The 27995-nt window shown below is 42.3% G+C and overlaps 1 protein-coding gene across 4 annotated transcripts in view; it reads left to right on the forward strand.

The window, feature by feature from the left end:
- The first annotated feature begins 438 nt into the window (after window positions 1–438).
- Window positions 439–27995, forward strand: part of ICA1L (islet cell autoantigen 1 like) — a 49735-nt gene continuing 22178 nt past the window's right edge. The window contains exons 1-6 of one of the 4 annotated variants that reach the window (XM_060194117.1): window positions 439–516; window positions 15751–15919; window positions 19424–19496; window positions 24835–24958; window positions 27230–27428; window positions 27759–27884. In XM_060194117.1, coding sequence (XP_060050100.1) covers window positions 15758–15919; window positions 19424–19496; window positions 24835–24958; window positions 27230–27428; window positions 27759–27884 — 684 coding nt within the window. In that variant the 5' untranslated portion in view covers window positions 439–516; window positions 15751–15757. Of the gene's footprint in view, window positions 517–763; window positions 1564–13445; window positions 14737–15750; window positions 15920–19423; window positions 19497–24834; window positions 24959–27229; window positions 27429–27758; window positions 27885–27995 lie in introns of those variants that run through there. The other 3 variants (XM_060194116.1, XM_060194118.1, XM_060194115.1) reach the window with 3 other exon arrangements.

Here is a 27995-nt window from a genome sequence, read left to right on the forward strand (position 1 = left end):
GTGAAGCAGAGCTGCAGGTGTCTCTTTCCCTAGCTCCCCTTCCCCTCTCAATTCCTCTCTATCCAATAATACATTAGTTTTTTTAAAGGTACAAGACACCTCCTACTTGGCCGTGCCCCACTCGCGTGCTCTCAGGTTCAGCCCCACCGGGCTGGGTGTCTGCGGAGGCGCGCCCACGCGAGACCGTGGGTAGACCAAGGCGCGTGCACGCGAGGCCGCGGATAGAACGAGGCGCGTGCACGCGAGGCCGCGAGCGGGTTGAGGCGGGAGCCCGAAGGCGCGGGGACGCGGCCGCCGCCGGCTTCGAATCTCCCGCCTTGTGCCGCCGGAGCCCGACACCTCGCGCGCTGGGGCCGAGGGGGCGCCGGCTGCGGGGGCCGCAGGGCGGCGTCGCGGGGCTCGCGGGCGGTGGCGGCGGCGGGGACGGGGACGGGTGCCGGCAAGGGCCTCCGCGAGGCCGAGCGCGACCCGAGGTGGCGAAGCGGAGGACCGGCGTGTCGCGGTCCCGGCGTCGCGGTGAGCGTCCGCGGCCTTCCGTCCTCCCCGCCCTTCCTCGGGGCGAGCGGCCAGGCCCCAGGGCCAAGCCCCCGGTTCCCATGGCGACCGAGGAGGCGGCCGCTTTTCCGCGCGCGCACGCGGCCTCTGGGGGGCCCCGCCGGCCTCCGCGGTTCCCTAGGGGATCCCAGCCGAGGTCGGGGCCTGAGCTGCCCCCGACTCGCTCCCGGCCCACACGGACGCCTCGGGCCTGCGGAGCCTCCGCCCACGCGCGCTGGCGGGGTGGCTACCGTGGGTGGTGGCCGGGGCGCGTCGGGGTGATGTGTCTGCAGGGCACTGACCCAGCCAGGAGGCAGAAACTCAGCCTTTAGATCCTTCCTGCTCACCTCCTCCTGAGTGGGCATTTTAAGCCTTTTTTTTTTTTTTTCCCCTAATGTGATGGGAATGTATTTGGTCACGAGAGGTGAAACGTGTATAAGTGTGAGACTGAAGGCAATTTGCGCAGTGCGAGCGCTCCCGAGAGCATGAGCGCGGAGGGAGGGCTGCGGCCTGTGGCTCCCAGAGAGCCCGGCCCGACGCAGGTGCTGCCCGCGGAGCCCCGCAGAGTGTCCGGTCGCGCGCGCCGGTGACGTCATGGGCCGGCTACCTGATGAGGGTCGCGCGCGCCGGTGACGTCATGGGCCGGCTACCTGATGCTTAGATGGAGCAGGGTAATGGTCCGCCCTGGCCGCTCACACGCGGGCCTCTAGGTTTGCCAACGGGGGACAGGGGCGGGATGATTTTTTTCCATGGAAGAGATAGTCTGGATGCACAGAGCCTAAAAAGCTATTTTTAAACTGACTGCAGGTCACTGTGAAAAAAGCTGGTCGGAAAGGTATCGCTGATGCGCGGTTTGAGGTTTTCTTTGGAGTGTCTTTTTGTATTGGCTTATTGGGTGCTGGCACAGACAGCGTACTGTAAGGCGATACTGCTTCCATCATCTCCACATCAATATTTATGGAGTAGCCACAGGTGTCTCATCCTTTAGTGGAAGCTGATTACCTATATTGGCTACATCAACATCTCGTGGTATGTATGTATGTATGTTTATGTGACCAAATGTTTTTAATTGTTTTTATAGTTGTTATCTGTGCATACTTATATTGAGGCGCCTTAAAGATTCTGTATTTAATAGGGTAAAGTAGCCGTTTATCTAGCCGTTAAAACACCTATATTCTCACTTCCAATAATTATACTTGCCAGAAAAAAAATCATTATAATGTTAAAGTTAGATGAATGCTTAGCGACTAACCAGTCCAAAGTGCAAAACTGCAAACATGAGACTGGTGGAAAAACTAGGAAACTACATTTTTATTATAAATATTTAAAGAAATAGTACCTTTTTTTAATAAAATAAGTGAGCTAGGAGCAAACATTTAAAATAATAAGAAATCAGTACAGGGGAGTCGGGCGGTAACGCAGCAGGTTAAGCACAGGTGGCGCAAAGCGCAATGACCGTCATAAGAATCCCGGTTCGAGCCCCAGGCACCCCACCTGCAGGGGAGTCACTTCACAGGCGGTGAAGCAGGTCTGCAGGTGTCTTTCTCTCCCCCCTCTGTCTTCCTCTCCTCTCTCCATTTCTCTGTCTTATTCAACAACGACGACATCAATAACAATAAAAAACCAACAAGGGCAACAAAAGGGAATAAATAAATACATATAAAATTTTTAAAAAATTCAGTGCAGGAGAGATCATAATAGTTATTGGCAAACTGGCTATGAAATATATACAAATATATAAAATCATATAAAATGTAATGTATTAGATATTTTCAAACTTTGATTCATCCTATCTTATAAATGTTCACTTTTACAATTCAACATTTTCAGTATTCACTGCTCCCTTTAAAATTTTATCATTAAAAAAATAAAATTTATCATTTTTATATTTAATAGTGCATGGGTATTTGAAATACTTTTAAATGTCTGTAACTGGAAAGAGTTCCTCATGTGAAGTGACATTTCTTATTTAATATCTTTGTCCTCTTCATTTGTTATGCATCCTCTAAGTTTTATATTCTGAAGTCAAACTTTTCAGACTTCTTGAATCTACTATTCATTCTTAAGACAATCATTTTATGTGGAAATGTGTTCTCCTGACAACGATCCTGTAAATCAACATCTCAATAAAGTACTTTTGAAGTTGGAAAAAATGGTCATTTTACGTAACTTATTATTTTGCCCTTGCTGCAAATAACTATTACTTTGGGGCTGATTTAAATTTTAGAATTCTTTAAACAAGACACTTAAGGTATCTATCTATATCATTATACTAGTTTTTCAAAGTGAACCGATTTTTACTTGATTTTATTTTTTTCAAAAAAATTTTATTATCTTTATTTATTTATTGGATAGAGGCTGCCAGAAATTGAGAGGAAGGGGGGATGGGGGGAGAGAAGGACAGAGAGACACCTACAGCCCTGCTTCACCACTTGCAAATTTACCCCCTTGTAGTTGGGGGCCGGGAGCTTGAACCCGGGTCCATGAGCATTGTAACACCTGCGCTCAACCAGCTGCACCACCCGGCCCCCTTGATTTCCTATTCACCTCTTTTTTTTGAACTTCCTTTATTGGGCAGAGACAAAGAAAATCAAGAGGGGACCGGGAGATAGAGAGGGAGAGCAACACCTCCAGACCTGATTCACTGCTCAGGAAGTTTCCCACCTGCAGGCGGGGGACATAGGCTTGAACCTGGGTTCTTTTGCATGATGACACCTGCACTCAACTGGGTGCGCCACCACCTGGTGCCTTCACCTGTTTTCTATTTGATTCCTACTTTTCACTATCTTGTTTCTTTGACTTTAATTTCATCCTCATGTCTAAAGATATAAACCCCCGGGGGCAGGGCGGTGGCGACCAGGTGCACCGTTAAGACCCTAGAGTATGAAACTAAAGGATCCCGGTTTGAGCCCCCAGCTCCCCACCTGCAGAGGGGCAGCTTCCTAAGCCGGGAAGCAGCCGTGTCTTTCTCTCCCCCTATATTCCCCTCCCCTCTCAATTTCTCTGTGTCCTATCCAGTTAAAAAGAAAAAAAAAAAAAAAAAAAAAAGGAAAAAATAGCATCCAGGAGCAGTGAATTCGTTGTGCAGGCACTGAGCCCCAGTGATAACCCCAGAGGCAATACATAAGCAAAATAACTGCTATTCTAGCTGTAAGTTTTCTCTCTAAGCATGTTCTAGCCTCGTTCCACAAACTCAGGTATTTTAATTATCATTCAGCTAAATTATTTTTTTTTCTTGCCTCCAGAGTTATCGCTGAGACTTGGTTCCTGCACTTTGAATCCACTGCCCCTAGAGGCCATTTTTTCCCCTTTTGCTGTCCTTTTTTAATTTTATTTTTGTATTATTATCTTCATGTATTTATTGGATAGAGACAGCCAGAAATTGAGAGGAGGAGGGTAGATAGAGAGGGAGGGAAATAGAGACACCTGCAGACCTGCTTCACCACTTGCAAAGCTTTTTCCCTGCAGGTGGGGGTTGGGGATCGAACCTGGGTCCTTGCGCACTGTAACGTGAACTCAACCAGGTGTGCCACCACCCGGTCCCATGCCCTTGTGTATCGTTGTTGTATTGCTGCCATTGTTGTTGGATAGGACAGAGAGAAATAGAGGGGAAGAGAAAGATAGACACCTGTTTCACCACTTGTGAAGCGACTCCCCTGCAGGTGGGGAGTTGGGGGCTTGAACTGGGATCCTTACTCTGGTCCTTGTGCTTCAGGGCCATGTGCGTTTAACCTACTGCACCACTGCCCAGCCCCCTGTTAAAAAAAAAAATATATATATATATATATATATATATTTTTTTTTTTAAAAAAAAAACACTTTCTGTGATTTTACTCCATTCTGTGATTTCTTTTTCTTTTTTTCCCTTTTTGTTGCCCTTGTTGTTTAACATTGTTGTGGTTATTGATGTCGTTGTTGGTGGATAGGACAGAGATAAATGGAGAGAGGAGGGGAAGACAGAGATGGGGAGAGAAAGATAGATACCTGCAGACCTGCTTCACCAACTGTGAAGTGACTCCCCTGTAGGTGGGGTTGTGATTTCTTTTGTCCATTCAATCCCTCTGAACTTTTTTTTTTTAATTTTTAGATATTTTTTAACATTTTATTTATATTTTAAAGTATTTTTTTATTTTACTTTTGAGAGAGATGCAGAGAGGGAAAGACTCAGAGAGGAACACCAGAGCACTGCACAGCTCTGGCTTATTGTGGTGCAGGGATTAAACCTGGGACTTAGGAGCCTCAGGCATGAGAGTCTCTTTGCATTAAACTTTTTTAATATAATTTTTTTAGGACTTTTACTTTTTTATTATTATTGGATAGAGACAGAGAAATTGAGAGGGGAGAGGGAGATAGAGGGAAAGAGACAGCGAAACACTGCAGCCCTGTTTTACCACTCATGAAGCTTTCCCTCTGCATGTGAGGACCAGGGGCTTGAACCCAGGTCCTTGTGCACTGTAATGTGAATGCTTAACCAGGTAAGCCACCACCTGGCCCCTAAACTGAGGTGTTTTTTTTTAAGATTTTATTTATTTATTCATGAGAAAGATAGGAGAGAAAAAGAACCAGACATCACTCTGGTACATGTGCTGCCAGGGACTGAACTCAGGACCTCATGCTTGAGAGTCCACTGCGCCACCTCCTGGACCACTGTTTTTGTTTTTCTATTCCTACTTGACCTAAGATTTGTCTTGTTGAATGTATCAATTATCCTGAGGCGAGTGGGTTGGGGTATATATATTCTGCTAGTGGTTGGTAGAATGGAGACATAGCGGCAGGCAGACAGTCTGTTAGGTCAAGCTCAGTGTTGGCACTACAAATCCACTATTCCTGGAGGCCTTTTTTTTTTTCATCTTATTGGATAGGACAGAGAGAAATTGAGAGGAGGGAAGATAGAGAAAAAGACCACCAGACCTGCTTCATCACTGTGGAGGGTACCTCCTGCAGGCAGGGAGTGGGGAGTTCGAACCCAGATCCTTGAGTGGGTCCTTAGCTCTTTTTAAAAAATTTTTTAAAAAGATTTTATTGATTTATGAGAAAGATAGGAGGAGAGAGAAAGGACCAGACATCATTCTGGCACATGTGCTGCCAGGGATCAAACTCAGGACCTCATGCTTGAGAGTTCAAAGCTTTACCACTGCGCCACCTCCCGGGCCACTTAAAAATTTTTTTTAAAATTATCTTTATTTATTGGATAGAGACAGCCAGAAATCAAGAGGGAAGGGGGTGATAGGGAGAGAGACACCTGCAGCCCTGCTTCACCACTTGTAATGCCTTCCCCCTGCAGGTGGGGACCAGGAGGCTTGGACCCGGATACTTGTGCACTGTAATACATGCGCTCAACCAAGTGTGCCACCACCTGGCCCTGGTCCTTGCCCTTTGTACTATGTGCACTTTACCCAGTTACCGCCCTGCCCCCTATGCTCAACGTTTTCATATCCTCACATTTTGTATGTTTCCTTATTCGTCAGTTACTTTGGAGGTTGTGTTATAACTCTAATTATGATTGTAGATTTGTCTGCCAATTTTTCTAATAAGTGTTAGATTTTTTTATTAGTTACATATTTAATTCCTCTGCCTTTTTGATAAATTGACTTTTATTGTTATGAAAAGTCCATCTTATCTCTGATACATTTTACCTGGAAGTCTGTTTGGCCTTAAAATAAGCCTAATGTTTTGTTATCTCTGAAAATACTTTTTACCTTGAAGCCTCTTTTGTCTGAAACCATCTTTATGCTTTTCTTTTGAATTCATCTGTATACATATTTAATTTGTCTCATAAATACCACACAATTGGGTTTTACTAGTTTATTCAATCTTATTTCTTTTTATATCTTTTTAATTTTAATTTTTTTACCTTTAATTATTATTATTATTATTTTAGCAGAACACTGTTCAGTTCTGGTTTATGGTGATTCAGGGGATTGAACCTGGGACTTTAGAGCGTGAGAATCTATTTGCATAACCATTATGCTATCTACCCCTGCCCTTAGCTTTCATTTTATTTTATTTTTTTAAAATATTTTTTGATTATCTTTATTTTTATTTATCGGATAGAGACAGCCAGAAATCAAGAGGGAAGGGGGAGATAGAGAGACAGAGAGACACCTGCAACTCTGCTTCACCACTTATGAAGCTTTCCCCCAGCAGGTGGGGACCAGAGGCTCGAACCTGGGACCTCACACACTGTAACATGTGCGCTCAACCAGGTGCACCACCACCGGATCCCCAGCTTTTATTTTTTACCAGAGCACTGCTCACCTCTGGCTGATGGTGGTACAAGGGATTGAACCTGGGACTTTGGAGCCTCAGGCTTGAGAGTCTCTTTGCATAACCATTATGCTATCTACCTTTCACTCTTTTAATGGTATTAGAGAGTCCACTTTTTGTTTTTGTACATTTTTTTTCTCTGTTTGGGTTAGCCATATTGTGATTTCTCTCTCCTCCCCTTACCCCCCCCCCCCCCGTTTTCCATTTATACTTTGGCTCTCTGCCCTAGCTTCTTTTGTGTGAATTGAGATTTTTCTGTAAAATATACTAATGCTTCTACACTCTGGACTGCCTCTATTATTTATGACTATTACTGTTATTATTATTTAGAGAGAGAAAGCCAGAGAGATCACAACAGAGAAGCATCCTTCAATGTGGAGGCTGGATTTGAACCTGAGTGGTGTACATGGCAAAGTAGCACACTATCCCAGTGAGCTATTTTGCCATACCTTTTATTTATTTATTTATTTTTTTAGTATATATATATTTTTTGCCTCCAGGGTTATTGCTGGGGCTCAGTGCCTGCACCATGAATCCACTGCTCCTGGAGGCTTTTTTATTCCCCCTTTTGTTGCCCTTGTTGTTGTAGCCTTGTGGTTATTGTTGTTGATGTTGATGTCGTTCGTTGTTGGATAGAACAGAGAGAAATCAAGAGAGGAGGGGAAGACAGAGAGGGGAAGAGAAAGATGGACACCTGCAGACCTGCTTCACCACGTGAAGTGAAGCGACTCACCTGCAGGCGAGGAGCCGGGGCCTCGAACTGGGATCCTTGTGCTTTGCACCACCTGTGCCTAACCTGCTGCGCTACCGCCCGGCCCCGTTTTTCTTTTTTCTTTCTTTCTTTCTTTCTTTCTTTCTTTCTTTCTTTCTTTCTTTCTTGCTTTCTTGCTTTCTTGCTTTCTTGCTTTCTTGCTTTCTTGCTTTCTTGCTTTCTTTCTTTCTTTTTTCTTTTTTTTTTTTTTTTGCCTTCAGGGTTATTGCTGGGACTTAGTGCTTGCACTACGAATCCACTGCTCCTGGAGGCTATTTTTCCCATTTTGTTGCCCTAAAGATTGTTGACCTAAGATTTGTCTTGTTGAATGTATCAATTATCCTGAAGCGAGTGGGTTGGGGTATGTTGCTGTTGTGCTTGTTGTAGTTGTTATTGTTGTCATAGCTGTTGTTCTTGGATAGGACCGAGAGAAATGGAGAGAGGAGGGGAAGACAGAGAGGAGGAGAGAAAGACAGACATCTGCAGACCTGCTTCACCGCCTGTGAAGCGACCCCTGCAGGTGGGGAGCCGGGGCCCTGAACAGGGATCCTTATGTTGGGCCCTGCGCTTTGCGCTATATGCGCTTAACCCGCTGCATTTTTATTTTCTTCACATAAGGCCTATCTTGTTGAATGTATCAATGGTCCTGGAGAGGGTGGGGGTATATATTCTGCTAGTGGTTGGTAAAATAAGATACATGTCCCCCCCCCCCCCCCCACAGCGCTGCCAGCTTTGGTGTATGGTGGTGCTTGGAATTGAACCTGAGAGTTTGGTGTCTCAGGCCTGAAAGTCTTTTTGAATAACTATCATGCTAACTTTCCAGCGCTGTTGCCATGTATTTCACAATAATATTATTATTAATAAGATTTATTTAATGAGAAAGCTACCCAAATAGATCTGGTCATATACAGTAGTGGGGACTGAATCCAGGGTTTCCAGTTTGCAAAGCAAGTACTCTCCAACTGCGGGTCTTAGAGTTCTTGGCTTACAGATCCTGAAGGTCATCTCTGTGGCTCACTTCCAAGATACCCCTCCTAAATTCCTGGTAGTTCTCAAGATGGGTGACTCATCTCACAGAGCATGTGTCTTCCATATGTGCGACCCTAGGTGCAATTCCAGGCATCACCTGGAAACACCTCATGGCACCAGCTGAACTCCATGGGGTGGAACTGTGCTGTGGTATCGCTCCTCTTTATCTCAGAAGAGGGAAGAATAAAAAATTGCACTGGGGAGGCTGTTCTGTGGCACTGTCCATGTGCAAGTCCCTGAGTTTAGTCCATAGTGCCACCTAAAAAAAGATGTCTATTCTAAATTTCTGGTCGTTGCATAGAATTCTTTTTTTTTTTTAAATGTTTTTTTTTAATATTTTATTTATTTTCTCTTTTGTTGTCCTTGTTGTTTTTCGTTGTTGTTGTAGTTATTATTGTTATTGATGTTGTTGTTAGATAGGACAGAGAGAAATGGAGAGAGGAGGGGAAGACAGAGAGGGGCAGAGAAAGATAGACACCTGCAGACCTGCTTCACTGCTTGTGAAGCGACTCCCCTGCAGGTGGGGAGCCGGGGGCTCGAACCGGGATCCTTATGCAGACCTTGTGCTTTGCGCCACCTGTGCTTAACCCGCTGAGCTACAGCCCGACTCCCCTTTGCATAGAATTCTGTCCTGACATTCTCCTCAACAATTTCTGGCTCCACTTACTCCTGGCAAGCAGATTTAATTGTGCCCTCAGTAAAACCATGAATATGCACATCTCATCCTTGATCAATTTACCCACCCAACCAGTGGCTAATTACTAAGGGGAATATGTGTTCTCTACAAGTAGGATACTGTTGAAAGAAGAAAGGGAACACCAAACTTAATGCTTTCCAATTACCAATCAGATAAACTACTGATTTTTTCCATCAGGAATGACGATAACGAGGAAAAGGCCAGGAATATATTTTTCTGAAATAATTTAAGTATAGAATTCAAGAAAGGGAAAAGATGTTCTCTTTCACTATTACCTAGAATTTTGTTCTCTTACCTAGTTGGGACTTAGCCTGTCAGTTTCGAAGAGAGCAGTATGTTGTTATACAATAAGGCTAATTCTCATGCTGACAGTCTATACAGTCTGGGGCATGGGCTAACTGAAAGCTGTCAAGATTTACCGAAAGTAGGGAGTCCAGCTGTAGCGCAGCAGGTTAAGCGCATGTGGCACAAATCTCAAGGATCATAAGGATCATAAGGATGCCGGTTCAAGTTCCTGGCTCCCCACCTGTAGGGGGCTCGCTTCACAAGCTGTCTGCAGGTGTCTATCTTTCTCTCCCTGTTTGTCTTCCCCTCCTCTCTCCATTTCTCTCTGTCCTACCTAACAACAACGACATCAGTAACAACAACAACTACAACAACAATAAAAGACAACTAGGGCAACAAAAGGGAAAATAAATAAATATTGAAAAATTAAAAAAAAAAAAGATTTACCAAAAGCAAGCAGAAATAAAAAAGGAAAGATAAATTGTAATTTTTTTCTTTCAGACTTTTTTTTAGTGTTATAATAGTATGCACCTATCCCATTCTCATCTGGATCAAGACTAAGCCATCTATTTCTGTCCTAAATTACATCCAGCCAAGGAACCCAGCACAGAGGATCTTCAGTTAAATGGTGGCTAATCTATACTGCTCAGAAATCCAGGAGCATTCCATCCAAAGATTATTTCTTTATTTAAATATTTTATTTATTTATTTTCCTTTTTTGTTGCCCTTGTTGTTTCTATCATTGTTGTGGTTATTATTGTTGTTATTGATGTTGTTGTTGCTGGACAGGACAGAGAGAAATGGAGAAAGGAGGGGAAGACAGAGAGGGGGAGAGAAACATAGACACCTGCAGACCTGCTTCACCACTTGTGAAGTGATGCCCCTGCAGGTGGGGAACCAGGGGCTCGAACTGGGATCCTTACGCTGGTCCTCGAGTTTCGTGCCATGTGCACTTAACCTGCTACACTACAACCCAACCCCACCAAAAGAGTATTTGGAAGAAAGAACGCCTTTAGACTTTGCACTTTGCCTTTATTCTATTAAGTGCATCTATATTTAAACTTACATGGCTTGGCACTCTTTCGACTGTCTTTGATTCATTTTATTTATATTTACCTGGTATTTATCAACATGTAATCCTTTCTGCATCATTTTGATTTAGGTGGATCTCAAAGAGCAGAGGAGTCTAGTTTTATGATTACTATTTGAGTTTATGAATTTAAGAGCAAGTTTGAAGTTATATATACTAAAGCACACACGTGCCCTCGATGTGCTAGCAGGATGTGTGCTGTGCTGTTGCCTCTCCGCCCATTTTTCCTACCCTGTATTTAACTTTACTTGTTCTCTTGTTTTACCCTCAGTAATTTGGAAATTATACATGCTATTTTTATTGCACTACTTCAAAATAAAAAGGAAATGAACATCTACTTCTTTACCAACATTAAGAATACATTAGTATTTACTGCTTCCCCTAGAAATGAGTGAGTCACATACTTAGTAATTCCCTCTGTTCCTAACTCTTACCATTTAGTAGAATAATTTGGACTTTTTTTTTTTTTTTTTTTTTTACCAGAGCACTGCTCAAGCTCTGGCTTATGGTGGTACAGGGGATTGAACCTGAGGCTTTGGAGCCCCAAGCATGAGAATCTCTTTGCATAACCATTATGCTATCTACCTCTGCCCAATTTAGACTTTTTTCTTTTAATATTTACTTATTTATTTATTCCCTTTTGTTGCCCTTGTTGTTTTATTGTTGTAGTTATTATTGCTATTGTTACTGGATAGGACAGAGAGATGGAAAGAGAAGGGGAAGACAGAGGAGGAAAGAAAGACACCTGCAGACCTGCTTCACCACCAGTGAAGCAACTCCCCTGCAAGTGGGGAGCTGGGGGCTCGAACCAGGATCCTTAATGCTGGTCCTTGCGCTTTGTGCCATGTGCGCTTAACCCACTGCGCCACCGCCGGACTCCCAACAATTTGGACTTTTAAAAATTACGTCCATAAGGAACACATTTGTATTTCCTTATATAATCATATTAAGGACAATTATTTTTTAAATTATTCTTTTAAATTTTTATTTTTATTTTGTTGGCTAGAGACAAAGAGAAACTGAGAGAGGAGGTGATAGGGAGAGAAAAAGACACACACTTCTGTAGCACTGCTTCACTACTTGTGATGTATTTCCCAGGTGGGGACTGGGGACTGGGGACTTGAACCTGGGTTGTTGTGCATGGCAACATGTGCAATAACCAGGTGCACCACTACCTAGCCGCAAGAAAAATTACAGATACATAAAAAAGTAAGTCTACAAATTACTATTTATTTGTTTTGGTGCTGGGGACCAAGCTCAGGATCTCTCACATGTATGAGTGTGCTCTACCAGCAAGCTACAGTCCCTGTCACTTTTAATTTTTATATTTATTTGCCAGCAGGGTTTTCTCTGGAGCTTTGCACCTGCATGATTCTGTCACTCCTAATAAATTCTTTTTTAGACAGAGGTTGAGACACTGAGGGAGAGAGAGAGACAGAGGAGAGATACCACAACATTGTTCCACCACTGCAGAATATTCCCCTCCTGTGTTGACCAGGGGCTCACTATTTTTTTCCCCTTTTATTGCCCTTGTTATCATCATTGTTGTTGTTATTATTGTTGTTGTTTTTGCTGCTGTTGTTGGATAGGACAGAGAGAAATGGAGAGAGGAGGGGAAGACAGAGCGGGGGGGGGGAGAGAAAGATAGACACCTACAGACCTGCTTCACCACCTGTGAAGCGACTCCCCTGCAGGTGGGGCACCGGGGGCTGGAACCTGAATCCTTAACCGGTTGCTCCTTGCGCTTTGTGCCAGGTGTGCTTAACCTGTTATGCCACCGCCTGGCTCCCTCCTCCTCACCTCTCAATTTCTCTCTGCCTCTATCCAATAATAAAAAATAATAAAAATATAAAAGTAAAAATATAAAAGTAAAACATGACTTTATAAAGTCATGTTTACAAATAGAGATTGGTCAATAGAATTTCTAGCCACTATCACAAAATCATAATTCTTATTAAATTTATCATGCTACTAAAATTAGTATAACTATCATTAATCTTTTTAAAATATTCTTTTTTTTTTTCATTCATTCCCTTTTGTTGCCCTTGTTTTATTGTTGTAGTTATTATTGTTATTGATGTCGTCATTGTTGGATAGGACAGAGAGAAATGGAGAGAGGAGGGGAAGACGGGGAGAGAAAGACAGACACCTGCAGACCTGTTTCACCTCTTGTGAAGCGACTCCCCCGCAGGTGGGGAGCTGGGAGCTCGAACCCGGATCCTTACGCCACCTGCACTTAACCCGCTGCGCTACCACATGACTCCCATCATTAATCTTTTTAACTATTTATTAGAAATGGGGTGAGAGAGAGAGTAAGTGACCAAAGCTAAGCAACTAAGGATCTTAGTTCAGTTGCAGTGATTTCTGTTGCTCTCTGAGCTTCATAATGCCACCCAAGGGCAACAAGGTGAATAAAGACGCTGGAAAGTTGGCCAAGAAAGACAAAGATGGTGGTCCGGGAGGTGGCCCAATGGATAAAGCATTGGACTCTCAAGTATGAGGTCTCAAGCTCGATTTCTGGCAGTACATGTACCAGAGTAATGTTTGGTTCTTTCTCTTTCTCCACCTTCCTTATTAATAATAAATAAATAAAAAGAGAAAAACAAAGATCCAGTGAACAAGTCTGGGGACAAGTCCAAGAAGAAGAATTTCTCCAAAGACAAAGTTCAGGAAAAGTTTAATAACCTGAACTAGTTTGACAAAGCCATGTATGACAGTCCTTAAGGAAGTACCCTATAACAGCTCATCATCCTAGCTATTATCTCTGAGACACTGAAGGTTTCTGGCCAGGGCTGCCCTTTAGGAGCTTCTGTGTAAAGGACTAATTAAGCTAGTTCAAAACACAGACCTCAAGTAGTTTATACTAGAAGCACCAACGGGAGAGATGCCGCAGCTGCTGATGAAGATGCATGAATAGGTCCTACCAACTGTATGTACGATTTTCTTTTTTTTTGTTTGTTTGTTTCTTGTATATTTTGAAAAGTAAAACTTTTGACAATGAGATACCACTTTACACCTTTGAACATGCCATACATTAGAAAGGACAGTTAACAACAAATGTTGGAGAGGATGTGGGGAAAAGGGGACACTTCTGAACTGCTGGTGGGAGTGTACTGTGGTCCAACCTTTGTGGAAAATAGTCTGGAGATTTCTCAGAATGCTAGAAATAGACCTGCCGTATGACCCAGAAGTTTCTCTGCTGGGATTTACCCAAAGGAAACAAAAGTGCCTATCAGAGGAGATCATATTTACCTATGTTCATAGCAGCACAATTAGTAATGGCCAAACCCTGGAAACAACCCAGGTGTCCAACAACAGGCGAGTGACTGAAAGAATTATATATATGATGGAATACTGCTCAGCTGTTAAAAATAAGGAAGTCGTCTCCTTTGCATCATCTTGGTTGGAACCGGAAGTAAGATAAGCCCAAAAGAGATGAACAAAAACTAAATGATCTTGCTAATAATTGGGACTTATTAGAGAGACTGGGAGGGAGAACAAAGTGAAATGTAGACAGGGCATGGTATACTGCATCAAAGCCAAAGACTGGGGAGCGAGGGGGCAGGAGGTGGAAGACAATTGTGGATGCCTGGTACATAATGCAATTGAGGTTATATGTCAGTGGCTGCACTGTAAAGCATTAACCACCTTAATAAAAGAAAAAAGAAAAGAAAAAACTTTAGGACCCAGGAGGTGGCACAGTTGAGTAGGGTGCTGAACATGGAAGCATGAATTTGATCCATGGCACCCCATGTGCCAGAGTACTGCTCTGTCTCTTTCTCTCCCTTGTGTTAATACATGAATGAAATATTTTTAAAAAGTAAAAGAAAATCTTATTTAAGGGCCAGGTGCTGGTGCATCTGGTAGAGTATGCACATCCCAGGTTCAAGCTCTCAGCCCCACCTGCAAAAGGAAAGCTAGAAGCATGTGAGTAAGTAATATACTTGCTAAAAGCATGGGGAAGTACTGCCACAGTTAACTCTCTCTCTCTCTGTCTCCACCTTCCCCCTCAATTTCTCACTGTCTTCATCAAAAGGAGAAAGAAAAAATATCCACCACTGGGAGTATTGGATTCATGTGCAGGTACTGGGTCCCAGTGATAATCCAGATGGCAATTAAAGAAAACTTTGTTTTAATTTTTTTATTATCTTTATTTGTTGGATAGAGACAGCCAGAAATGGAGAGGGAAGGAAAGATGTGAGAGAGAGAGAGAGAGAGAGAGAGAGAGAGAGAGATCTGCAGCCCTGCTTCACCAATCACAAAGCTTCCCCCCTGCAGGTGGGGACCGGGAGCTTGAACCTGGATCCTTGCCCAATGTAACGTGGGCTCAACCAGGTGCACCACCACCTGGCCCCTAAGAAAACCTTTATTTAAAGAATTATGAACCACTGGAGAATGAACGAACCCATGGTCTCACTCTCTCTCTCTCTCTTTTTTTTTTTTTTTTTTCCTTTTTTTGCTTCCAGGGTTATTGCTGGGGCTCAGTGTCTGTACCATGAATCCACTGCTCCTGGAGGCCATTTTTTCCCCCTTTTGTTGCCCTTGTTGTAGCCTTGTTGCTGTTATTATTGTTGTTGTTGATGTCATTCGTTGTTGGATAGGACAGAGAGAAATGCAGAGGGGGAGGACATGGGGGGACAGAGAGGAGGAGAGAAAGACAGACACCTGCAGACCTGCTTCACCGCCTGTGAAGCGACTCCCCTGCAGGTGGGGAGCCGGGAGCTTGAACATGGATCTTTACGCAGGTCTTTGCACTTAGCACCATGCGTGCTTAACTCACTGCGCTACCATCTGTCTCCCACGGTCTCACTCTTGTGACATCACTGAGTGGCCTCCAGAATCCGATTTTCATTATTTCTTTGAGAGTGAGAGAGGAAAATAGGAGAAACAGAAGGGTAGATATATCACTGCTTTACTACCCTTAGAACTCCCCTTGCCCTGGTGCTGTCTGTCTGTGGTGCTGCCACATGGTGCCAGGGCTTGAACACAGGGCTTCACACACTTGATGTGCCTTCTACCTGGTAAACCACCTCCGGTGGCTGTAAAGAAAAAATAAATAAAAATTTAAGAGATTTCATTTTGGTCTCTTTCTTGTAGTTACTTCATGGATTCCTTTGGGCCACTTAGGCCAGAAGGCAGCCAGTCAGTAGTCAGCAGAATGCAGAAGAAATACTGGAAAACTAAGCAGGTCTTTATCAAAGCAACAGGAAAAAAGGAAGATGAGCATGTGGTAGCTTCTGATGCTGAACTGGATGCTAAACTTGAGGTAAAGTTGAAGATTACGTTTCTGCATGTAGTCATTGGTATTTGGGGCCTAACTGTGGGGGCAGTGATAAGCTTTCACACCGAAGAGCTATGAGAATAGGGCCAGGATGGGCACACTGGTGAAATACACTTATCACCAAGCACAGAGACTCAGATTTGAGCCCCTGCACACCATCTGCAAGTGGGACACTTCACAAGCAATAAAGCAGGCCTGCAGGTATGTATGTATCTTTCTCTCCCCATCTCAGTTTCTCTCTGCCCTGTCTAATAGAAATGGGGAAGAAATGGCTTCCAGGAGTGGTGGATTCAAAGTGCCAGCACCAAGCTCCATTGATAATCCTGGTGGCAATAAAAAATAAAGAGAACTTATAAGAATAAATTCAGGAGGGACCGGGTGGTGGTGCACCTGTTTGAGCACACATGTTACAGTGTTCAAGGATCCAGGTTCGAGCCCCCAGTCCCCACTTGCAAGGGGAAAGCTTCACAAGGGGTGAAGCAGATCTGCAAGTGTCTCTCTTTCTCTCTCCCTCTCTGTCTTCCCTACTTTCTTGATTTCTGGCTGTCTCTATCAATAAATAAAGATAAAAAATAAAAATAATAAATTCAGGGAGTTGGGCGGTTAGCACAGCAGGTTAAGTGCAGGTGGCGCAAAGCGCAAGGACCAGCTCAAGGATCCCAGTTCTAGCCCCTAGCTTCCCACCTGCAGGTGAGTCGCTTCACAGGCAGTGAAGCAGGTCTGCAGGTGTGTCTACCTTTCTCTCCCCCTCTTTCTCCCCATCCTCTCTCCATTTCTCTCTGTTCTACCCAACAACAATGACATCAGTAGCAACAATAATAATTACAACAATAAAAAAACAAGGGCAACGAAAGGGAATAAATATAAAAAAAATAATAAAATCAAATTTGCTAAGAGAATGTTTAAATGTATCTGTCAGATCTTCTGGCTATAAGGTCATAATTCTCTCACACTGAAAATTAGCAAAACTAATTTAAAAATTAGATAATTCACTTCTTTGATGTGTTTTTTAAAATTTTTATTTATTATGTTTTTAAATTTGATAGGGCGTGAGAAGTTGAAAGGGAAGAGGAGGTAGGAAGGAAGAGAGAGACACCTGCGGCACTGTTTCATGACTCATGAAGCTTCCCACTATAGGTAGGGGCAGGGAGCTTGAACCTGTGTCTTGGCACGTGGGACATGTGCCCTCAGTCAGATGAGCCACCACCTTAACCCTGTTTGAGAGTTACCAAAAAATGGTGATGAATGAACCGAATTCCTAATTGAGTCAGACATTCATACATTCATTATATTGGGTTGTGGGGAAAATCATGGCACATTTTTTAATAAAAAATATGTCAAGACTATTCTGACAACCCAATATATTATGTCATAATATGTATGTTATTTTTTGCAAAGTCAGAGTTCACTGAAGTAAACTGAAAACAATAAGGATTTTTGTTTAAATTATTAAGGGTAGAGTTATTTTTCGTTTATTTAAAATTTTTTAAATTTTTAAAAATTTGCTTTTTCTCCCTTTTGTTGTTCTTGTTTTCTTTAATTGTTGTTGTAGTTATTATTGTTGTTGTTATTGATGATGTCGTTGTTGGATAGGACAGAGAAATGGAGAGAGGAGGGGAAGACAGAGAGAGGGAGAGAAAGACAGACACCTGCAGACCTGCTTTACCACCTGTGAAATGACTCCCCTGCAGGTGGGGAGCCGGGGGCTCAAACCAGTATCCTTACACTGGTCACTGGGCTTCGCACCATGTGTGCTTAACCCACTGCACTACCGCCTGACCCCCTAGAGCAGAGTTATTGAAATGTATAATACACTCTTGATTTTTTTCACTTTATTTTTATTTTATTTTTTTATTATCTTTATTTATTGAATAGAGACTGTCAGAAATTGAGAGGGTAAGGGGAGGTAGAGAGGAAGAGAGAAAGACACCTGCAGCCCTGCTTCACCATTTGCAAAGCTTTCCCCCTGCAGGTGGGTACCAGGGGCTTGAACCTGGGTCCTTGTACATTGTAACGTGTGCTCAACTGGGCGCGCCACCACCTGACCCGACTTTTTTCACTTTAAATAAAATGATAAAATCAGATGAAACACCTTTAAATATGTTTTACACAGTAATCTCAATTAATTAAAGGAAAGTCTTATGTAAATTAATGAAAAAAAAAGAAATAAGGAACAGTGCATTGGGGGTTGTATTTCTATGTGGAAAACTGAGAAAGGTTATGCATGAACAAACTGTTGTATTTACTGTCGAATGTAAAACATTAATCCCCCAATAAAGGAAAAAAAAAAGAAATAGTGTGACAACAGCTTTGTAAATCATCACTTTCCCTAATGAAATGATTTAACTAAAAAAAATTTTTTTTAAATTATCTTTATTGAATAGAGACAGCCATAAACAGAGAGGTAAGGGGGTAACAGAGTGGGATAGAGACAGAGAGACCCCTGCAGCCCTGCTTCAGCACTCACAAAGCTTTCCCCCTGCTGGTGGGGTCCGGGGGCTTGAACCTGGGTCCTTGCACATTGTAGCATGTGCACTCAATCTGGTGAGCCACCACCTGGCCCCCCCAAAAAAATTGAAAAGAAAGATACTCCTTTTAGGGCTCAGTGACAAATAAGACAAAATGATGGGACTTTATTACAAGTACTCTATGTTTTTAACACTAAGGCAACACTGCTCACTTTCCATATTACATTCCCATAGGAGGAGGTATTTTTGTATTGTTTCACATACACTGTTAGGTCCATTTATTTATTTTCTTTTTAGTTTGACAGAACAGAGGGGTGGTGAGAGAGAGAAGAGAGAGATACATCACAGTATGGTCTAGGGACCTGAATTTGGGTCCTTACACATGGTAAACTGTACTCTATCACGTGAGCAACCCATGGGAAATTCTGAATCAAAACAACCCAAAAGTGACTTTTATGTATATTATTTAATACTTACAGTATATTCACTGGCCTGTCATGTTTAGAACAGTAATTGAGATGGTCCGGGAGGTGGCGCAGTGGATAAGGCATTGGACTCTCAGGCATGAGGTCCTAAATTCAATCCCTGGCAGCACATGTACCAGAGTGATGTCTGGTTCTTTCTCTCTCTCCTATCATTTCTTATGAATCAATAAATAAAATCTTAAAAAAAAAAGCAGTAATTGAGAAATGCCCAAACTAATATTTCTAGGGTCTTTTTTTTTTTCCCCCCATCCATGCTGTGGTTTATAGCTACCTTTTTCCTATTAGGTAAGTTAGGAACCGAGGAAAGAATCAAACTCACAACTGTAATATTGTATTAGCTCATATGAATTTATCATTTTTGTCAGCTCATGCAGGGGGTGAGTGAGGGAGCTACCTGTACTTTTCTATATCAGAAATTAGACCGAAACTGGGTATATCAGTCAGTTCAGATGTAACACAAACAAATGTTCTATATTTAAAATGCTTACAGCAGATGTGGTTCTTTAAATTGTCCTAATAAAATTTATATTCCAAAGGTTTTTCACTCCATTCAAGAGACGTGCACTGAACTTCTGAAGATAGTAGAGAAATATCAGCTAAGACTCAATGGTATGAAATCAGATTATTGCCCCAATGTAAAGGACTCTGGGGTGGGGGGCAGCTTTCCATCTTGGTGCCTGATGGTGGAGGAGGATCTAGGCTGGGGGTGAGAGTGTTTTTCAGAAAACTGAGAAATTTTACACACATACCAATAACTGTATTTACTGTAAACCATTAATACCCATAATAAAATATATTTAAAAAGAAATCATAGATATCTATTTTACAATTCTCATTTAAAATAAAAAATATTTGCGAAAAATGCATTTGCACTTTTCATGAAAGACTTAATGTGAAAATTGGCACTTACTAGAGACCCGAGCAGTAGTGTACTGGGTTAAGCACACAGACTATTCCACGGACCTTCCCTGGCTCCCCACCTGCAGGAGATCACTTCACAGGCAGTGAAGCAGGTCTGTAAGTATCTGCATTTCTCTCCCCGTCTATCTTCCCCTCCTCTCTCAATCCTATCCAACAACAGCAATAACACAATGAAAAAATGCCTGCCAGGAACAGCGGATTGATTGTGCAGGCACCTAGCCCCAGCAATAACCCTGGAGGCAAAAAAAAAAAAAAAGAGGCATTTACTGAACTATTTTGTGAATAGTTTCTTATGACAAAAATAATATTGTAATATTTATAGTGGCCTGTTCTCAGAATCCCTGTTTCCATCTCAGTCCATCAAATCCTCAGATACAGATTCATTTTGCTGCCTTGACTTGTTCTGTTCAGGGGCTTAAATTTATTCACTTCCATTGTTTACTACCTTTTGCTCCCCATTTTCCCTTGTAACTTCTATTCTCTTGCTCCCAGATAGAGACAGGAAAAGAGAGGGTGGATAGACACCAAAGCTTCTAGTGTGGTGGGGTGCCAGGCTCCAAACTGAGTTGTGTACATGACAAAGCAGGTACACTATCTAATTGAGTTATCTTGTTGACCTCATGTTTTACTTTTTAAGAGGAGAGATTGTTAATGGCCTTAACTTATACTCAGTAGCAAAAAGGAGCAACAGTTATTGGACCAAAACAGTCAGTACAAGATTTCATTATAATAAAAAGATTTTATTATAATAAAATTTTTACTATAAGATATTATTATAAAATGTTAGAGAAATGGAAATGTGAAGACAGACTGGCAACACACACATACATATATTTCATTATATCCTTTTTTTTTTTTTAAACCTGCAGACCTGCTTCACCGCCTGTGAAGCAACTCCCCTGCAGGTGGGGAGACGGGGGCTCAAACCCGGATCCTTATGCCGGTCCTTGCGCTTTGCACCACGTGTGCTTAACCTCTGCGCTACCACCCGACTCCCTCATTATATCCTTTTCAAGAGTGGTATAAATATGTGATTTCTTGAAGATATTCTTCAACATCAAACATCTCCAATAGATTGTCTGGTGCTGTAAATATTTGTAGGATCACTTGATGGAGGGAAGAACACAGGGGTGGGCTCTCTAGAATTTTTCTTTTTATTAAAGGAATGTAATTTTTAAAAAAATCTTTATTTGTTGCGTAGACAGCCAGAAATCGAGAGGGAAGGAGGTGATAGGGAGAGAGACAGACACCTGCAGCACTGCTTCACCGCTTTCTTTTTTTTTTACTTTTTAAAATATTTATTTTATTTGTTTATTCCCTTTTGTTGCCCTTGTTTTATTGTTGTAGTTATTATTGTTGTCATTGTTGTTGGATAGGACAGAGAGAAATGAGAGAGGAAGGGGGAAGACAGAGAGGGGGAGAGAAAGATAGACAACTGCAGACCTGCTTCACCGCTTGTGGGTGCCAGGTGGGGAGCCAGAGCTTGAACCAGGATCCTTATGAAGCGACTCCCCTGCAGGTGGGGAGCCAGGGCTTGAACCGGGATCCTTACACCAGTCCTTGTGCTTTGTGCCACGTGCACTTAACCCGCTGTGCTACAGCCCGACCACGCTTCACCACTTTCAAAGCTTTCCCCCTGCAGGTGGAGGCCAGGGGCTCGAACTCTGGTCCTTGTGAATTGTAACAAGTGCACTCAACCAGGTGCACCACCACCTGGCCCCTCTCTAGAATTTTTCACAGTTCTCAACACAGAATCAGCAGCTTCAGCCTCATCTCTGTCCCATCCTGCTTAGATAAGTATACGGCTCAGTGATAATTCATGTTTGCTTGATAATGAGATAGTTCAAGTGCTCAGATTTTTGAATGATTACATGCAAATCAATATGTTTATAAGCAATGGGCTTTGAGCATATTTTATGAATTTATGAATCAAAGGAAATATGTAATCTGTGTATGTCTCGAGTAACCAGGATACTGAATTAACAAGACTCCCTCAATTCAGTTCACTGTGGATCAGGTTATTTGTTCACAAAACAGCACCTGGTTTTATTAAATGAGTCTACAAAATGAGTCGATTCCTTTATGGGACACCATGGGCAACTGTTAAGAAGGCCTGAGTTTTGTTGTTGCTTCCGAGCTACTAATGGAATTCTCTTTTAGTTTTTTTTTTTTTTTTTTGTAGATTAAAAAAAAATTTTTTTGTTTTCCCTTTTTGTTGCCCTTGTCTTTTCTTTCTTTCTTTTTTTTTTTGTAGTTATTATCGTTGTTGTTATTGATGTCGTCGTTGTTAGACAGGACAAAGAGAAACAGAGAGAGGAGGGGAAGAGAAAGAGAGACACCCACACACTTGCAGGTGGGGGATTTTCACGCTGGTCCTTGCGCTTTACACCACGTGTGCTTAACCCGCTGCGCTACCGCCCAACTCCCTCTCTTTGAGTTTTTAACTTCAGTTTTCCCACTAGTAAACCAAAGTTAAATTAGGTGTAACATTTGCCCTTTTTTTTTCTTCTTCTCCCCCCACCTTTTTTTTTTTTTTTTTGCACCATGAATCCACTGCTCCTGGAGGCTGTTTTCTGCCTTTTTGTTGCCCTTGTTGTTTTATTGTTGTTGTGGTTATTACTGTAGTCATTGTTGGACAGAGATGGAGATAGGAGGGTAAGACGGGGAGAGAAAGATAAACACCTGTAAACACCTGTAGACCTGCTTCACCGCCTATGAAGCGACTCCCAGGGGAGCCGGGGGCTCGAACCAGGATCCTTCCTTGCGCTTAGGGCCACTTGCGCTTAACCTGCTGCGCTACCGCCCAACTCCCTGTGGTTATTATTATTATTCTTGTCATTGATGTCATTGTTGTTGGATAGGACAGAGATAAATGGAGAGAGGAGGGGAAGACAGGGAAAGAAAGACACCTGCAGACCTACTTCACTGCCTGTGAAGTGACCCTCCTACAGGTGAGGAGTGGCTGGAACCAGGATCCTTATTCTGGTCCTTGCTCTTTGTGCCACATTTACTTAACCCGCTGCGCTACTGTCTGATCCCCACCTCATTAGTTTTAAAGAAAGCCATCTTACAACGCCTCAAAATTGTCCTGTGGAAGGGTGACATTTTTTTTACTTTTTTTTTTATTGCCACCAGGGCTGTCAGTGGGGCTTGTTGTCTGCACAATAAATCCACTGCTCCTGATGACCATCCCCCCCCGATTTTATCTGATAGGACAGAGAGAATTTGAGAGGGGATAGGGAGGTAGAGAGAGAAAGACAGACAGACATATGCAGTCTGTGCTCTATCACTCATGAAGCTCCCCCCTTGCAGGTGAAGAGTGGGTCTCAAACCTGGGTCTTTGTGCATGGTAAGGTGCTCCCTTAACCAGGTGCATCACCACCCAGCCCTCCTGTTTTACTTTCAAACTATTGTAAACTGATTCTTTTGTAGAATACAATAAAGTATTTTTAAGTGAAATTAAGAAAGACACATAACTATAAGCTCACATTTAAAAAATCCCTAGGTTCAGCAGATAGAAAACACCCAGTCGGTGGTCCGGGAAGTAGCTCAGTGGCTAAGGCACTAGACTCTCAAGCATGAGCTTCCGAGTTCAATCCCCGCAGCACATGTACCAGAGTTATGTCTGGTTCTTTTTCTCTCTCTCCTCCTATCTTTCAAAAAAAAAAAAAAGAAAGAAAGAAAGAAAATACCCAGTCAGGGCCGGGCGGTATCGCTGCGGGCTAAGAACAAATGGCAGGTTAAGTACACAAGTGCAAGGATGGGCATAAGGATCCCAGTTTGAGCCCCCAGCTCCCCATCTGTAGGGGGGATTGCTTCACAAGTGGTGAAGCAGGTCTGCAGGTGTCTGTGTTTCTCTCCTCCTCTCTTGATTTCTCTCTGTCTTATCCAACAGCAATGGCAATAATGACAACAGGGGCAACAAAATGGGAAAAAATGGCTTACAGTAGCAGTGGATTTGTAGTGTAGGCACTGAGCCCCAGAGATAACCCTGAAGGCAAAAAAAAAAACAAAAAACAAAAAACAAAAAAAACCAACAACACCCAGTTAAATTAGTTAAGACTTCTAGCAGTTTTTTGGTTTCAGTACTTGCTGTAGGTTGGTAATAAGTGGTTGAGACTGGTGTTAGTCTCTGGGCCATTCTTAGAGCAGTAGTACACTCCATCAAATCTCTGAGGATTTCAGCAGCAAAACTGGATAAATCTGTGATTCAGGGTACACAGAACATAGAAACTCATACAAGTTAACAATACATCAACAGATCTTTGGGTACACAGAACATAGAAACTAATACAAGTTAACAATACATCAACAGACTTAAATAAGAAACAAAGACTTTGGGTGGAGGGTCGATAGCATAATGGTTATGCAAACTCTCATGCCTGAGGCCCTAAAGTCACAGGTTCAATCCCCCTGCACCACCATAAGCCAGAACTGAACAGTGCTCTGGTTAAAAAAAAAAAAAATTAAAAAAGAAGCAAAGACTTTGTAAGACACAGTGATCCTAACATACGCCTCTGCACACTGAAAAATGCTTCTTTTGTTTGTGGTTTTGACTTCGTAGTTTTATATATTTCTTTAAAGATCAATCTTCCCCAAAATGAATTTCATAGACTTAATACGTAAAAACTATCTGGGGTTATTATGAAAGCAAATAGGCAAATCTCTAAAACTATAGATAGAAAAATCCTGGAAGTGGAGCCCAGGAGTTTGCATTTTGAAAAGCTGAACTAACGACAGCAAGCAAGAGGCAGGGCTGCAGAACATACAGCAGCACTTCACTCTGTCACCGGCAGTGCTGGGGACTTACCTTGGGATCCTGTGCACTCAAGCTGAGTGCCTTGCTTACTGTGTATCACCTCTGATAGCCCAGGAATTTGCTATTTCAAGTCTTCTCTTCCACCAATGCCCACCCCTGCAACTAATTCTCACATACAGAGACTTATTGTTGTGAAATGTTAGCTGTGTTTGTTTTAAACAAATGATAAAATGAAACAACTAATTATACTGCCTTTTTCCCCTCTAGTTATATCAGAGGAGGAAAATGAACTGGGACTCTTCTTAAAGTTTCAAGCAGAACAAGATGTAACGCAAGCTGGCAAAATGATGGATGCTACTGGCAAGGCACTGTGTTCTTCAGCCAAGCAAAGGTCTGCCATGACTTTGGCATCATGTGAAATCTCAGCTAATATGATAGTTTTGACAAAATTGCCTTTGATTTGTAGAGGTTATTGACTGTCCTAGTAGAGCAGTAGTAATACTGCTTTTTGATGTCTAATTTTTACTTATTTTGTATTTAGAACACTTATTTTAAAAAATATTTATTCCCTTTTGTTGCCCTGTTGTTTTATTGTAGTTATTATTGTTGTTGTTATTGATGTCGTCATTGTTGGATAGGACAGAGAGAAATGGAGAGAGGAGGGGAAGACAGAGGGGGAGAGAAAGATAGACATCTGCAGACCTGGTTCACCACCTGTGAAGCGACTCCCCTGCAGGTGGGGAGCCGGGGGCTCGAACCGGGATCCTTACACAGGTCCTTGCGCTTCGCGCCACATGTGCTTAACCCGCTGCGCCACCACCGGACTCCCTATCTTTATTTATTTTTTAGATAGAGATAGTCATAAATTAAGAGGGGAGAGGGAGATAGAGAGGGAGAGAGACAGAGAGACACCTGCAGCCCTGCATCACCACTTGTGAAACTTTCCCCCTGCAGGTGGGGACCAGGGGCTTGAACCTGGGACCTTGTACACTGTAATGTGTGCACTTAACCAGGTGCGCCACCGCCTGGCCCCGATGATACACATCTTAAGTGGCTTTATTCTGAAATATCACGTCAGTACAAATGGACATAATTTAAAAAAAATTGTTAAGGAAATGATACAGACACTTGATACAAGGCCCTCAATGCCACTAAACAAACAAACAGATAAATAAACAAACAAAAAGCAACAGCAGAGGAGCTGGGCTTTATTGGTGCTTTTAAAATTCTTGTATTTTTCCTTTCACAGTTATTAAGAACTCAGTCTTGGGCCAGGTGGTGGTGCACTGGTTAAGTGTTCACATTACATACAGTTCACAAGGACCCAGGTTCAAGCCCCTGGTCTCACCTGCAGGGGGAAAGCTTCATGAGTGGTGAAGCAGGGCTGCAGGTGTCTCTCCCTCTCTATCTCTGCCTCTCTTCTCAGTTTCTCTCTGTCTTTACCTAATAATAAATTAATAAATATTTTAAAAAGAACTCAGTCTTAATTATCTTGTCAACATTTTATTTTTGTTTTTCTACATCCAGATTTTTACCTAAATCTATCAGGCAACTTTCTATTTATAGAGTTATGTGTTATAGATACAAGATCTATTTTATCCATGGAACTCATTTCAAAATGGAAGATTTGCTTGGCAAGCTGTTTATACATGGAATGATGATATCTTTCTTTTTTAATCGAAGCCCTGCTCAGCTCTGGCCTGTGGTTGTGTGGAGGATTGAACCTGGGACCTTTGGTACCTCAAGAATGAAAGCCTTTTGGCATAAACACTATGCTGTTTCCCCAGTCCTGGATTGACATCTGAAATGAAATATTTCCTAAAATAAGAAATGAGAAATATAAAGATTTATCTTTGGGGTTGAGCGGTGGCTCACCAAGTTAAATGCAAATAGAACAAAAGAGCAAGGACTCACACAAGGATCCTGGTTTGAGCCCCTGGGCTCCCCACCTGCAGAGGGGTGGCTTCAGACGCAGTGAAGCAGGTCTACAGGTGTCTCTCTTTCTCTCTCCCTCTCTATCTTCCCCTCCCCTCTCAACTTCTCTCTGTCCTATCCAATAAAATGAAAAGAAAAAAAAAAAGGCCTCCAGGAGCAGTGGATTTGTAGAGCAGTGATAACACTGGAAACAAACAAAAAAGATTTATCTTTAAAAATTTAATTAATTATTTATTTTATTGGGCAGAAACAGAGAGAAACTGAGAAGAGATTTCTTCACCACTCATGAAATTTTTCTTCCTTTCTTTTCTTTTTTTAAAATATTTTATTTATAAACGTTTAGAAAGTAAGAGGAGGAGACATCACTCTGGTACATGTGCTGCCGGAGACTGAATTCACGACCTCATGCTTGAGAGTTCAATACTTTCAGCCACCTCCTGGACCACCCACTCATGAAGTTTTCCTCTGCAGGTGGGGAGCGGGAACTGGAACTGGTTCCTCGAGCTTGGTGACATGAGCTCTTAGCCAGGTGTGCCACCACTCAGCCCCACAGATACATATTTATCTAACAACCAAAGCTGGCTTTTTGACTCTTACCTACTTTGTAATGTTTCTTAGGCATAAGATTTCCTGTTTATAATTTTATCTTGATAGCAAATATGCTTTTTAACTTGTGCTGTTGTTTATGGGGTGTACATTCCTCTGGTATTCCCTTCTCTGCTTTTAGATTGTTCCTGTGTACTCCCTTGTCTCGTCTTAAACAAGAAGTAGAGACCTTCAGTAAACGGGCGGTATCTGACACCTTGGTGACAATTAATAGAATGGAGGAGGCTCGCACAGAATACAGAGCGGCTCTGCTGTGGATGAAGGACGTATCCCAAGAACTAGACCCAGAAACTTTAAAGCAAATGGAGAAGTTTAGAAAAGTATGAGCGTCTCTTTAAACCCTACTCTTAGCTAGATATTACCCATCAGTTATTTTGGATGTTCCTTTTTTCCTTAAATTTGTGTTTGTTTCCTTAACTATACATTTTCCGTCAATCATCAATACTTTCTCTATCCAAAGATACTCCGCTAGAAAAATCTCCTACAGTAATTAAATAGCCCAAGCCTTTACCGTTAATTATGAAATAATAATGTAAATGAAGGGATTTGTTTTTACTATAATTTCATTTTTGAGAAAAGTATCTAGAGCCATGACAGTATATTTATGTCCATGTTATCAGTAATAATAATTAACTTTTTGATGGTTGCAGGTACAAATCCAAGTGAGAAATAGCAAAGCTTCATTTGACAAGTTAAAGATGGATGTTTGTCAGAAAGTGGATTTACTTGGAGCTAGTCGCTGCAATATGTTATCTCATTCCCTCACTACCTACCAGGTACCCACCTCCATGGTCAGCATGTCCTTGCTGTAAAGATGAGTGGTGAGATTCCTTTTTAAAAGTTGTCTAAAGGGTGTAGACACTGTATACTTGATCAGATTCTTTTGA

Source organism: Erinaceus europaeus, chromosome 7 (assembly GCF_950295315.1).
Source record: "Erinaceus europaeus chromosome 7, mEriEur2.1, whole genome shotgun sequence".
Classification (NCBI taxonomy): Eukaryota; Metazoa; Chordata; class Mammalia; order Eulipotyphla; family Erinaceidae; genus Erinaceus; species Erinaceus europaeus.